At 37.3% G+C, this 14,955-nt stretch overlaps 1 protein-coding gene across 2 annotated transcripts in view; it reads right to left on the bottom strand.

Moving 5' to 3' along the window:
* Positions 1-14,955, bottom strand: part of PRKG2 (protein kinase cGMP-dependent 2) — an 85,790-nt gene that overhangs the window by 40,191 nt on the left and 30,644 nt on the right. For both annotated transcript variants that reach the window (XM_004316075.3, XM_004316074.4), the window contains exons 6-8: positions 7,667-7,744; positions 5,966-6,060; positions 2,939-3,007 (exon numbers count right to left, since the gene is read on the bottom strand). In XM_004316075.3, the coding sequence (XP_004316123.1) occupies positions 2,939-3,007; positions 5,966-6,060; positions 7,667-7,744 (242 nt within the window). The remainder of the gene's footprint in view (positions 1-2,938; positions 3,008-5,965; positions 6,061-7,666; positions 7,745-14,955) is intronic.

Here is a 14,955-nt window from a genome sequence, read left to right on the forward strand (position 1 = left end):
ATATACATATATCCCCATATCCCCTCCCTCTTGCGTCTCCCTCCTACCCTCCCTATCCCACTGATTTTATTTATTCTACATGTCACCATTATCTTGCTTGCTATGAAACTAATTGAAGTATTGTTGTAAAGAAATTTGATTTTTTAAATGTGACACTGGTGTCACAGGTCTATAGAAATTCTCCACAAACTAAAGTTTAAACGGCTACAACATTCTAGCTGTAACATTCAAGTATGCATTTTTAAAATGATGAATTAGGAAAGAAGAAATAAAGAGCCATAGGCTTTCAGTCACTATATTTCATTGCAAGGATGGTGTCCTTTATTAAGCCAGCATCTGGATCGCTTCCTGTTATGCCAAGGACTATGTCAAATGCTGGCACAGCAACAGCAGCGAACAAAGTAAATGTTTCTGTCCTCATGAAGAAACAGAAGAGTGGGAAGACAGATGTTAAATAAAGCAATCAAATAAAGTGTGAACAATGATGTAAGGGTACTATGGGAGAATTATTACGGGATCTTAATCTAGCTTTATAAGTGATAGCTACAATGATCATATAATTTATCATTCAAACTGAATGTTTTCCAGAGTGAAGGGGAGTGCCAATCATAAACATGTTGGAATAACCAGAACTGTCCCAGGAAATCCAGGATGTAGGTCAACCCAGTCATACCTGATATTCAGTTTCTCTTATGCACAGAATAAATTCATGTAACTTTTAATGTCTCATTGTGTCTAACAGGACAGTACTCTCTATGTTATAAGAATCTCAACTATGCACATGTAAATTAAGCGTTTTAAAATTATAAACTTCCAAATAATTTATAAACTCTATAAAAACCATTGCATCCTTTACATGGATTATGAATCCATGAGATATTGTATAAATATTTGGTTATGTGATTATAATAAAGAAAAGGGGGAGGAGTTCTTCCTTTCTATCCTGTTTTTAGTCCTTGCATTTTGGAGCAATTTGTAAGATTTTACCACACCGCTAATGCTATTTAGTGCATGCATATATTTTTAAGGAACTCATATACAAAACAGTGCATTGTCAGGGCAATACCATATCAATATATTTTCCATTTGAGAGCTGCCACCAAAGATTACCTTCATCTGAACATGATTTGCACTTCCTAGCCCTATGCCTTTGTTTTTAAGGTTTACTTCACCTGGAGAGATTTCCACATTTCCTCTTTGCCTAGAAAACTCCTGTGAATTTTAAGCCCCATTTCCACACTTAAAAAATAAAGTAAAACTTTTCCCACTTCACAGTATTGTGATTGCTTCCCTTCTGAACACATGCTATGGGAGCCAAATGGCATGGTGGAAAGACTGCTGAAAGGCACTGGAAGACCTGGGCAGAAGCCCCTGTTCCATCACAGATGACACTGTTGGGGCAATTCTTTTTTTTTTTTTTTTTTTTTTGCGGTACGCGGGCCTCTCACTGTCATGGCCTCTCGGCTCCGGACGCACAGGCTCAGCAGCCATGGCTCACGGGCCCAGCCGCTCCGCGGCATGTGGGATCTTCCTGGACCGGGGCACGAACCCGTGTCCCCTGCATCGGCAGGCGGACTCTCAACCACTGCACCACCAGGGAAGCCCGGGGGCAATTCTTTAACTGACCTGGACTTACTTTTTTTTATCTGTAAGGGAAAGATTAAAGTAACTCAAAGTGATACTAAGAATTATTGTCCTATGTGTGGTGATGGATGCTAACTAGACTTATTGTAGTGACCATTTTGCAATGTATCCGTATATTGGATCATTATGTTGTACACCTGACACTAATATAATGTTATGTGTCAATTATACCTCAATTAAAAAATAATAAAGAAAGAAAGAATTGGTAACTTGTTAGGCATGTTATGTTATTGTGGTCATGTATTATAAATAATACTTAGCTTTTAGAGATGCTAGTAAAATTCATAGATGAAATAATTTTATGTTTGGAATTTGCTTGAAAATAGTGTGTAGAAGGCAGGGAGAGGATGGCAAAGTGGTATAGAAAAGGCTTTAATTGATAATTCTTGAGCTTGCATGATGGGGTCCATAATATCATCCTATTTTTTAATATGTTTGAAATTTTCCATAATAAAAAGATTTTGTAAAATATTCCAAAGTTCTTTACAGCTCTAAATCTCTATGATTCTATGTTCAATAAATGTTGTATTCAATTAGCAATCATCTACATACTCTTGTGATACCTATTGTCATTTTACTATTTTTTGTTAATATTTCATATGAGTATACCCTATTTCTTTTGACTATACATGGCTTTTGTCAGACAATGGCCTAGTTTTGGTATATTTGAATTTCCTTTTTTATATCTAGATAGTCAATAAATATTCAACTGATTAATGAGAGATCCAAGGGGTCAGATTCAAATTTGATTTGAAGTGAGTTAAGGACACAAGATGAAATATTCTGAGAAATAACCTCAGACATTTAGAGATTAATATTGACATACATCTTCTGCAAATCACTACAAGCATTAAACTAAAACTTCTCTGGGAATACATCTAGCTAATGAACATTTTATATTTTGAGAGAGAGAGGTTTCTGACGGCTTAGAGCATTTTAGCAATAAATTATGAAATTGTTCACTACATTGTATGGGGAAAAATCCATGAGAGTACTAATAAGCTTATTTCTCTGTAAGATGCAGAATTTAAACCAGTCTATTGCTGATATTTATGTACAAACTCTGCACACAAAATATTTAGCCTGCCAGCATCTGCCACTGCCGCAGACAGATTCAGATCAGAAGGCCCAGTTCCTTCCCATGAATTTTAATCGAATGTACTCGCAGCTGAGGATTGGCCAGCGTTTCCAAGTGCTGATGAAAGGGAAGACAGATGGGCCCTTGTAGTAACAGAAGGCCAAGTCTTCAAAGGTGGCAGTAGCCTGCATTCTCCGACAACATCGGTATACTCACTCACGATCTATAACCAGGCATGCAACATCATTTTCTTCAGCAATAATGTTAGCTGATCTGACATCTTCACTGCAGATAAAAACAGGAAAGTCAATTTTCTAGTGAGAAATTAAACATCCATTTTTATTAGGGAAATCTGCTACTGGTATGAAACACCGTCACTTAAACCTTCCAAAGATCATGCTTTTTTTAAAAAATCATAATTTATACTCTACCCCTTCCCAAAAAAAGGATTTGAAATGTGTCCTAATAAAGGGCATGCACACAAGGAATACAGAGGAGAAGAAGCTAAATGCACTAAGAATGTAAAGGAATCAGTGAGTGCAACTGTGCGTGGAATTTCATTCTGCGCTCTGTGTCAGCCCAAATAAGATAGCCCTACTCTGATCAAACAGGAATTGCTAATTAATAAGCAGCCAAAATTGAAATGAACCGATCAAAGAAATTTATAAGAAAAACATTGAAGTAATTAACTCTAACAAACCAGTCAGGAGTAAAACCTGAAGAAAGTGTTTTTAGTGTCATATCACCCAGTGAATTAAAGAAATACTAAAATCTTTCATTTCATAGTCTAAGATGTACATTTTCCATTAAAATCTCTGAAATCAGAGCATGCCTTACAATCGACGATGAGTCATAGTGTAATTAATAGCACTGTCTTTCTTTCTCAGGGGTACATAATATAATAGTGCATCTCACAATAATCCCCTTAGATACAATGAATTATAGCATATGATCTAATGATGGTAAATTTAATTACCTAATGAATACCAATGGGTCAAGCACCAGGTAAAGTATTTCTTTAGAGACCTTTGTTTATGTTAGTTGTCTCCCTCTATTAGTTACAAACTAAAGACCCTGAAAAGAAGGTACATCCATATAGTACTCAGTGCTCTGAGATTTATTTAAGGTAACTTGGAGCAGCAATCATACTAAGACTGCTCTAAGCAACTTCATCAAAAACAGCATCACAAAAAGTATACTTCTTTCATCTTCCTTTAGCGATGGGACAGAGAAAACGCTGGCAGCCCATCTCTCATTCCAGAGAGGTCCCCCATCCACATAGCTGGCATCCAGAAACCTTCTGACATAACCCACAGTCCCTCCCAAGTTTACAGGATCCTTGCTAGAAGACACTGGTGAAACCTTTCAGCTTGATATGCTTTTGAGTTGGGAGCTGGGTAGTTTACACTCAAATTGCATGTATGTAGATATCTATATGATATGATCTTGGATATGGGTAAACTATTTGCTTTGTTAGTTCAAAAAAAAAAGAGGTATGGTATCCTTTCACTTGACAGTGTCATGATTTTGACTAGGAATATTCTCTGCAAACAGTGCACAAGTATTAGATGTTTACAAATACACATCTGTTTCTTTCATAATAACTGTGTAAGTGCCACGGATTTATTTTTGCACATAAAATGCTGAAAGAACTCCTGGGACTATTTAATGGAAATACATGGAAAATACACAGAATATAAGAACATTGAGCCACAGTCAGTGGCCCTAAAAAGTGATAGCATAAAAATGCACAAAAATGTAAAAATATTTGTATCCAACTCTCCTCCTCATTGATTTTAGCTTTACATTTTAAATGCTTTGGGGAGTTGTGTCTTTATTAAATATAAATCCCCATGTTTCTCATGGGAAAACACTGTAATTGGCTGGTTGCAACATAGAGCACAAATTATTTCAGATCCAGCATAACCAGACAGCATATTTCCTTTCCAGAGCTATCTTGAGTCTATAGTGCATTTATAAATAATTTCTCTGCACTTTCAAACTTTAATAGTTTTGCTTGAAGGTATGAGAAAAATAATGTGTTAATGTTAAGAACAAATACATTGAAGTCTTGAATAATGGTATTACATGATTGCATTACATGAACAAATTCATATTGTCACAAATAAGCAAACAAAAGAGGACGATTTCCCTGTTATTGAAACAAGTTCATTACCAGCTAGAAAATGGGAAATAAAAATTCAACTTGTCTTTAAATTGTTTACAAAATAGCCATAACTTACTAGGATTAAGTAGTTTAATTTTCTTTAAAAAATAAGAGCTTTATGATTTTTAAAGAATCAAATTTGTCTTCAGGTAATATATGAACACTTTTTCTTTGCTCTGTACTAAATGTAATCCTGACATGCAGAACTAGGGCTTCACAGACAAAAATTAAAAAGGAAGAAAAATGAGCAGACACACTACTCATTTTTATAAGCATAAATATGAAATAAAAAGCATTTAGTAATAACATAAATTTTAAATTCTTTCTTAATTAATTTCAAGTATTCATTTAAAAACATATGTAACTCCAAAAAAGAGTGTGTTGCTCAAAATTCTAACTTGAATTTTTATAAAGTTATTTATATTTAAGAAAATTTTTTTTAGACTTGAAGTTGTTTTCTGAGTTCCAGGAAGCACATAGTGTCTCCTGAGCAATTTGATTAAGCTTTACAAATGTTTCTTCCATAACTTAGATCAACAGTAAATAAACTCATATCTCAAAAGGCCTAAGGTTCAGGTAGAAATGTCAAATACACTATTTTGAGTTGTTTCTAAAGCTTGCAAAATGAGCCAATAAAAATTCTTAAGAAAATATTACCTTTGACATAATGAGTTAAAAACACAAAAAATACGTAAAGTCATTATTTGATCATTTCTTAAAGGGTAAAACAGGACAATATTTCAAACCTTGAAAATATAAAAACTCATTCTTATGGGAAAATTTAAAATTTCATGCCTTTAATTTCTTTCTCTTTTAAACTAAAAATTCTAAGAGAAGACCAATTTTATTTTCACTAGTAGACTTAAGACTTTCTAAATTATTTCCCGTGCAGAATTAATATACTTATTTCCTGCTTAACAATGAATATTTTAGAATTCAGTTTAAAAATTTGTTTATTTCCTGGATAATGGCTGCCATTAATTTGGTAGCTCAGTTTGACAACTCTCAGTGGGTAGGTGCACATGCAAAACAACCAAAGAATTATTTAAGTATGGAATATAAATTCATAGATTCACCTGATAAGAGCTTTTTCTCCAAAATATTCTCCTTTCTGCAGAGTTTTTATCAGTTGTGGTTGATCATGGCCCTCGGTACTCTGGGTGACTTTTACCTAAATGATGTCAAATAATTTAAGAAGAGAGAGAGAGAGAAGAAAATAAGGAAAATCTGAACACATATCCATTCAACCAGACCCTCCTGTTCTGTATAAACTTGACCCAATAAGGAAAAATCAAAGGCTTTGCTTTAATTTTGCAGTAGTTATGACAATCTAACTATAGTCACCTCATTTGGATGGACTAGAAAATCCTGTGATTGAACACAATCCACCTTTTATAAGAGGAAGCTTCTCCATCCAAACCTCACGACTCAAAGTTATAATTTTTTACATGAATCCAGTTATTCCTTCCTAAGGATGCTCAAAGCAAATAATAATGGTCCTGTGGGAACTTTATTTTTTCAAAAAGCCAAACGGAGTTGACAAATCAATCACGAATAAGACTGAGTATCAAGAGTTCTAAATCTCATGTCCATGACTGACTTGTTGATTCCTGTGTACCCTCTAAAACTGAATGCAAAATGTGGATATAGAGGAGGGTCCACAACTTTCATGACAGTCCCAGTGCGATCCACAGCCCAGGAAGGTTCAAGAACCCCCGTAGCAGAGCCAAACAAAAACTTCAATATTCCCTTTTGTGGCTAGAATTATTCCAGTTCAACATGGTAAGAAGGACTGCATCATTCTGATTAGAAATTCTGGTTAGCACTTATGGAAATCACAATAAATTTAAAAATTTTTAAATGATAAATGCAATTTGTTTATTAACCAGGATTCTTTCAAAGTATGAGGTCCAGGTTGAGGAGAAATGATAAAAAGTGGTTCTGAGTGTTGAAGAGTTTCTGAAACTATTATGTTAAAACATTTTTTTCCGTCACTGGGGGTCCAGTTCAACCACAAAACCAGTTTACAAAGGGCAGTGTCTGATTCTCTGATGATAAACTCTTCCATGGAAGAAAGAGCATATGTGAAAATCTGACAGTTTATAGACACAGGTGCTCAAGATTTTATCCTTTCCATCAATATTCCACAAATGCTTTTTGTCTCTGAGGAACATTGTAAAGAGTCAAGCTGGGAATAACCGGCAACATGTTATCCACTCAACATCTAGTTAAAAAAAAGATTTGTTGTCTATATTAGCGTAAAATTTTCATCAGCATCTAAATCAACTTGAGCAACTGTGTACGAATTGAAGTTCTGAGCCATATTGTTCTACAGCTTGATGCCTGATCATTCTGTCCTCAATTGTCCAGTTCATTCTCTTCCACCTGTTGTTTGTCTTATCAGTGGGTTGGGGAAATGTTCCAGCCCTTGATCTTAGACCCCTGGGCTGAGAATCACACACTCATTGGATTATTAGAAATAATCCAGTCATTTTATACACAATGAAACGACATCCATAGAAAGCCAAGTGACCTGACTAAGGTCACTAAGAAATTACTAAATCAGCTGGAACCCAAGACAAGTCTCCTGTGGGCCCAAAGCCAGTGCTCAGACTGCCCCCCGCCGCTTCCCCAGGACTCTTCTGAGCAGAAGGTCCTTTAACTGCTCACTGCAGACAGAGGACTTAGGCTGCAATGCAGAACACTGCTGTGTTTATGGCCAACAGATTTGATACGATTCTTTGATTTACTTTAAGTAAGCTTTAACTAATAGTTACCTTTCCTTTTGCTAAAATGAAAAAGGTACTTCCTTCCTCTCCCTCTCTAATAATGTAATCTCCTTTGTCATAGTATTCCTATGGGGACAAGAGAAAAAGAAAAAGTTAGATGCAGCAGAGACGTTCAGATGACACAAATGAAATAGAACTCCTGGTGTCTTATAAATGAGCATTCCACACCTGTTTCTGTTATTTTTTTGCTTATTGTAATTGTAATCTTCTTAAATATTGTAGTCTTAATCCATAAAAAAGTAAAGAGACTTTTGCTTGTTTATCTGCATTTATGTTTATCTTTCATGGAAAAAAAAATTCACCTGGAATACTGAATTTCAAGCATGGACACTGAAGACACAAAGAAACGAGAGCAAGGCAATTATCACCGATCCGCAGGTGGGCTTCACCCAAATAATCTAAATACAAACGGTTCAGTGATCTGCAACAGTCTGAAACTGGCGCTAGAGTTTAGAAAGAGGACAAATATTATCTAATAAATTGAAAATATTATCCTCAATGGATATGAGGAATATCAGCCTCAATTCCTAATTTCTTTCAGAGCAAAGGTTGGGAAAATTCTACATACACAGTAAGGAGCTCTTTCATATGGATTCTTTCCAAAGATTTATCATCATGAAAGGTTGACATTAGAATTTTTACATGTAAATTCTGTTTTTCAACAAAGTTTAACCTCATGAAATCCTAAACTGTCACTTATTTCTTTGTTTCCCTCATATAGGTGAGTGTAATCAGAGAATTCTTGTCAGGGAAAAGTAATTCTTCCACCTGCCAGACCAAAAAAGTAATTCAGTGTCTTAGAAAATAAAAGATGGATTAAACTTTCCATCCCTACTTTGCTTTAATTTGATATTGGCACAAAGTCATAGAACTAAAATGGATCTCTTAATTATTTATACAAACAAAAATGGGCTTGTTTAATTTTCATAAAAGGCAAAAAGAACAACACAATAGCTCTCTCTTATTTTTATTTTAGACTTGAAAATAAAATCCAAACAAACTAGTTTTGTGTCTGCTATAGTTCAGTATCTTTTTTGGTCATTTACTCTTAAAACATATTTACATTTATGGAATAAACATTACTCCTAATACTAATAAACTTACCTTTTATTTACATAGCACTATGTACATTTTACAAGGCATTCAACATCTCATGGAAGGAAGCAGAATATCTCAGGGGAAAAGGCACTTTGAAGCCACAGAAATCTAGATTCAAATCTCAGTTCTGCTTTGAATTTCACTTTCATCAATCCAGAAAATTCAAATAAGAATATTTATACTCAAAGATTGAGAGAAGGTAAGCACATTAGTTTTCTATTGCTGCTGTAACAAATAACCACACACACTTAGTGGCTTGAAACTACCCCCATTTATTATCTGAGTTTCTGTGGGACAGAGAGTCCAGGCACAGTGTGGTTCACCTGAATTTCTCTGTTCAGGGTCTCTCGAGGCTGAAGTCAAGGTGTCAGTAGGGCTGTGTTCCTTTCTGGAGGCTCCGGGGAAAAAATTGCTTTCAAGTGTAATCAGGTTGTTGGCAGAATTCAGTTCCTTGCGGTTGTAGGATAAGGTCCCATTTCCCTGATGGCTGTGAGCTGGGGGCTGCCCCCTTAGCTCCCAGAGACTTCTCTCCTGTCCTTGCACAGAGCCCCTGATATTTCAGAACCAGTAAGGGCACATGAAATTCTTCATACACTTGGAATCTCTCTGACTTCCACTTCTGCTGCATCTCTCTGATTCCAGCCAGAGAAAATTCTCTGCTTTTAAGGGCCCGTGTAATAATACTTGACCCACTTAGATAGTCCAAGATAATCTCTCTTATTTTAAGGTCCCAAACCTTAATTACATCTGCAAAGTTCCTTTTGCCATGTAACATAACGCGTTTATGCATTCCAGGGTTTAGGATGTGGATACTTTGGAGGGGGTCCATTTTTGCCTACCACCATAAGTCAATTAAAGACAATTAATTTTTGATGCATTAAAAGCACCTGAAATGTAGTAAATACTCAATTAATGATTGCCATGTTAAGGGAGAGGCTGAGAACGGTTTGCTTAGATGTTACTTAAATCTTCTGGACCTCAGTTTCCTATTCTGTAAAATTAAGATGGTATGACCTACCACACCTAAGGATGTGTGAGGATTAAGTGAGATAGTCACCTGGTGACTGTTAATTCTTGCGAAAGAGTCTGTGAGCTGGTCATCAATGTCTTCCACAGGTAAACTGCATTCCCCAGCCTCCCTGCTGTTAGCTGTGGCCATGTGGTTAACTTCCAGCTAAAAGGGTCTGAGTAGAAGCAACGTATGCCACTTCCATGCCAGGCCCATGAACCATTCCAGACACATGCCTTCATACTTGTGCCCCATTTGTAACGGCATGTCCCAGAGAAATCCTGGGAGAGGGACCATGTGGAAGATGGCAGAGTAGCCATCAGCTTGGGTTCCTGAAGGATTCTGCATAGCCACCTAGGACCATTCTCCCTGGACTGTTATGTGAGCAAGAAACATGCTTCTGTTCTACCCGGGAAATAATATTTTGAGTTTTTACATCAAAAGCTGCTTACTCCAACTCTCTATTTTTTCTCATTATAGCTCTATCACAAACCTTCACTCGATTCAAGTGTGATTTTACCATTCAGATGACTGTGACCCGCAAAGGTTAAGTAAGTGACCATGACACTGCAGTGCAGGGGTCTTCATGATATAGTTAATGCTCAATTCTCTTTACTAGAACTGCTAGTGTCACGGTGGGCGTTCCTGTTTCAGGCGGTCTCAGGCTCTCCTGTTCCTATCTCAATCTCAGTCCCCATTACCCAGACAGAGCAGAAGGAATCTGGAGAATTTCTGAACTGCTTATAGGCTGTTCTTCAGTTATTACACAGCCTCTGGTCTGTGCAGATGTGCAGCTTTCATTTCTGTCAGTCGGATAAGCCAAAAGGCAGAAGCTGGAAATGGAACACTGAGAAAGCGCTTTGTTGTTTCTTAAGGGGCAAGCTTCCTGGTGGTATTTTTCCCAGGGATGAGTCTTTGTCACCCAAAACCATGGGAGGAAGATAAATAATACCTCGCAGTGTGTTGACAGTAACTTCATAGATCAGGAAAGGCTGTGGATGTAGATCAGACCATAAATATATAGTGGTAAGTACTGGCTACGATGCCACACTAGCCAGTGTTTGTCAACTGGGGAGTGCAGCCAGTCTAGCCAGGGTGGTCACCAACACCAAAAAGAGAACTTCAAACAGTGTGGTTTATTGTCCTGTGGTTACATTGCAAAGGGGTCCCTTAGAGGACCAAGAAGCCATAGACCCTACCCTGTAAAGCGATGGTTTTCAAGCAGTTTTTACCCTGACCTACAGTAAGAAACATATTTTATATATACACTCACATACACACATGTGAGCATGCACACACACATTTGTATAAATCTGAAACATATCTGAACAATACTTGTGCTTACTACCCTGATATTTTTTTAAAGTGTTCCTCTAAATTGATTTTATGACCTACTAATGAGTTGTGTCCCACAGTCTGAAAAAGATGATTTAAAAGAAGATATCTAGAAACACTGAGAGTAGGTACTTAGTATATGGCCAAAAGGAAACTTAGGAAATCAATTCCAGGGCAGACTGAGAGATAGAGGTTAAAAGTAAACCATACACTGGAAAAAAAAGAAGAAGAAAACCATACATCAGAAACTGCTAAAGATGGAAAGAGTTTTTCATGTAAAGAAAATGCTCATTCTGTGATAGCTAGCAAAATGATAGATAGAGCCTGAGTGCCTGTAAATAGAATATATGCAACCAGAATTAAAATCTAAGGTGATGGAGGACAAAGACGAAGCAAGACTATGACTTCCTTAGTTTCCTTAGTGTGCGACTAGAAATCTTCATCACAAAGAAGAATTGATGATACACAGTCAGATGTATGATCACACACACACACACACACACACACACACACACACACACACACACAAACCCTGCATCATGTGACCATGTCCCTAAGTCGATTGTTTAAAAAACTGTATACATTTATTGGGGTTTGCTACCAGCTATTTTTGTTTGTCCAAGTACAGTAGTTAAAACACCTTAGAAATTTTAAAGCAAACACACCTGGATTAGGTGGACCCTATCAACCATTCCAGCATAATTTTAGCATCTGATTGCTTATTTCCAAGGAACTGGAGCCGGCAAAATGAAAATCAACAGAAATTCCTCCATTTGGGTGAGCCAACTGTATAGAATTTTGTAACTGAAACACTGAGACAGCCCATACAGATGTGACCCAGCACCCCCTTATTTTATAGATGAGGTGACCCTGATGCCCACCCCAATTAACTGACAGCTGCGAGGGACAGAGGCTTGACCATAAACCTTAATCTCCAGACTTTGGACTAGCTAACTTTCTAGGACACCTAGCTGCACCCCCCCTTTAATTAACAGGTCCCTAAACTGGCAAAATCCACAATTATCTCAACTTTCTTATGGTTCTAGATGTAACCATTAAAATGGGAAAAACTCTCTGGCTTATGCAAGTGTTAGCAGGAACTATAAGAAAGGAAGACTAGACTTTCAAAAAACGATGAAAAATGGAAAACTTGTGACTAATGAGGCAGACTATGGCAAACCCTAAATATATGTATTCAATTCATAACTTTAAACTTTAAGAATCGTGTTGTTGGGCTTCCCTGGTGGCGCAGTGGTTGAGAGTCCGCCTGCCGATGCAGGGGACACGGGTTTGTGCCCCGGTCCGGGAAGATCCCACATGCCGCATAGCGGCTGGGTCCGTGAGCCATGGCTGCTGGGCCTGCGCGTCCGGTGCCTGTGCTCCGCAATGGGAGAGGCCACAGCAGTGAGAGGCCCACGTACCACAAATTAAAAAAAAAAAAAGGAATCGTGTTGTTAAAATGTGGATTTCTGGGTCCCTACCCCAGAGTTCCTGATTCAGTAAGTGTGAGGTAGTACCTGGGAATCTGCCTTTTAATCAGCATCACTGGTGATCTGATTAAGGACAAGGACATTTCACATTCCCTACCCCAGTCCCACTCCCACTAGAGCTCCAGTTTCACGAAAGATGCCATATCAGAGTGGCAGTGCAGAGGGTCACTGGGTCAAACACTAAATCTCTGTAACAAAGAGTTCCGTAACGTTTCGATCCACCACACAGTCAAATCCCGGGCCTCCCGGATCTCTCACCAAGAGTGGGAACAAAAACTCTTTCCACTCTTGTCTTCCATACTACCCAACTGCCAGGTACAGAAGTCACATTGTCATTTTCATTATCATTAATAGTCACACTGCATTTGGAATCTGTGTCGTGCTTTAGGGTGTTCATTAGTTAACTCTTAAAGCACACCAGTGAATGTGTTGCTACTTTTCCCACCCTCCTTTTCCCATTAGACCACGAGAAGAGGTTTAAAGGCAATGTCTGCCTCCAGAACTGAATACTTTGGGTGATTTATGCTAAAGCAAGAAATGCTGTTGGAACACTGCACATTCAGGCCATGTGGTCTAGGACTTCAACAAACCAAAGTCTTAACAAACACATCAGAACAACTGCTTGGTGACGGGAAATTCTAATACTCCCTCCCCACCCCCTGCACAAAAACTTAAAACCACCCAAAATCAACTCCTAAATAGCATGCCAGATTCAGCCTGTTTTTCTCAAAGATTATGGAGCCAGTTTGTGGGACAGCTGGCCCTGGAACTCAGCAGGTGCTCTGTCATAACTCCAATGCATTAGTGATTGGCTGTGGTCAGGACCCAGTTGATGGGTCATTAGTCCAAGCTATGCTGGTAAATTATGTGCTTTTCTTAGCGCTAAATAGATCCCATTACTCCCTTGTTAATCACTTTCGAATTTGTGAATTTTCACACATTACAGAGACACATTTGTTTGCCAGGTATGAATAAAGAGCCCTTTATAAACCACGCTGCTGTTTGCAAATGCTAATATATAATAAAGCCTTCTAGGGTGTTTTAAAAGATGAGACTTTCAAATTCGAATTGTGTGTTAATTAATACTAGGTTGGAGCCCCCATCTATATATTCTGTAGCTATTGCCTGTGGCTACTATAAATATGTCTAATTTACCATTTATTTTTAATGATACTAAATTTTAATATTTTCTGTCAGCATGGAATTCCCCTCTGGTGAATCTACTCTATTAGTGTTATATTAAAAACAGATTTCCTCGGTTAACAAAAAAATATAGGGCCTCTCCAGCTTTAAAAAAAAACACTCAGAAATTAGGATGAATTATTAATTTGTAACATCTGTGATTGGGTTATGTTACACTGAGAAAATCCCAAGAGATGCAGGGCAAGCAGTCCTCTTGAAAATGACTTCATATCTGAACGCTCTGGGGACACAAGGTCAGGCACTGTGTCATCATGGCCTGTCCTTGATAAACTGCTGGATGGGTTCCATGAATTGTAAATGGAAACATTACTGGTGTCACTTACACTTAAGGATAAAATGGTTGGTGCTCCCTTCTCAACAGGTATTAGTTTACATTGTATATTGAGACTGACAGAGGCATGAATCTGTCAACAATCAGTCTTGCAGGGTATTTTTTGTCTGCGACTGAGAATAGCTTTATAAAATCTTAAAGTCTACATCTGACTCCTTTACTATTCCTTACCTCCTTTAAATTCCCGAAAAGCAATTTGGTTTCAATGAAATTGACCGACACACACCAAAAAAAAGTTAGACAGAGGTTATTTACTTTGAATATTAATCTCTGAAGAGGTTTTCATATAATGAAAATTATTAGAATCCAAGGTACATATCATAAAAGCATTATTCACAAAAAGACTTGACTAGTCTTGGACAAGAACCAACCATCGGCGTGATGCCTAATATGAATTTTTGAACATGTTCCAATACGCCATTTTTCCCTAGATGTTAAAATAGGTAAAGTGCTTCTTAAGTACAGGGTTTTTTTTTTTTGTTTTTTTTTTTTTTTCTTTAAAGTCTTCATAGCCTAGAGTTTTCAAGTATGGAATGTTTCATAGCTTGATTCAGAAGTCTGTTCACAAAAGTCCCAATATACCCTTTCTCTACTCCATTACCTAATTATGCATCACTGACTCCTTCATACTACGAAAACTCTGTAAGGGATTGTGATGTTAATTGCAGAAAATCAAATGCCTCTTGAGTGAGGCAGATTAGTTTTATAAAATATACTAAAAAGATTAAAATATGTAAATCAAATGTCACTTTACACATGCAAATCCAATTTTCTTTTATATATTTCAGAAGAGTCCCTGAACCCCACCCCA

Source organism: Tursiops truncatus, chromosome 5 (assembly GCF_011762595.2).
Source record: "Tursiops truncatus isolate mTurTru1 chromosome 5, mTurTru1.mat.Y, whole genome shotgun sequence".
Lineage (NCBI taxonomy): Eukaryota > Metazoa > Chordata > Mammalia > Artiodactyla > Delphinidae > Tursiops > Tursiops truncatus.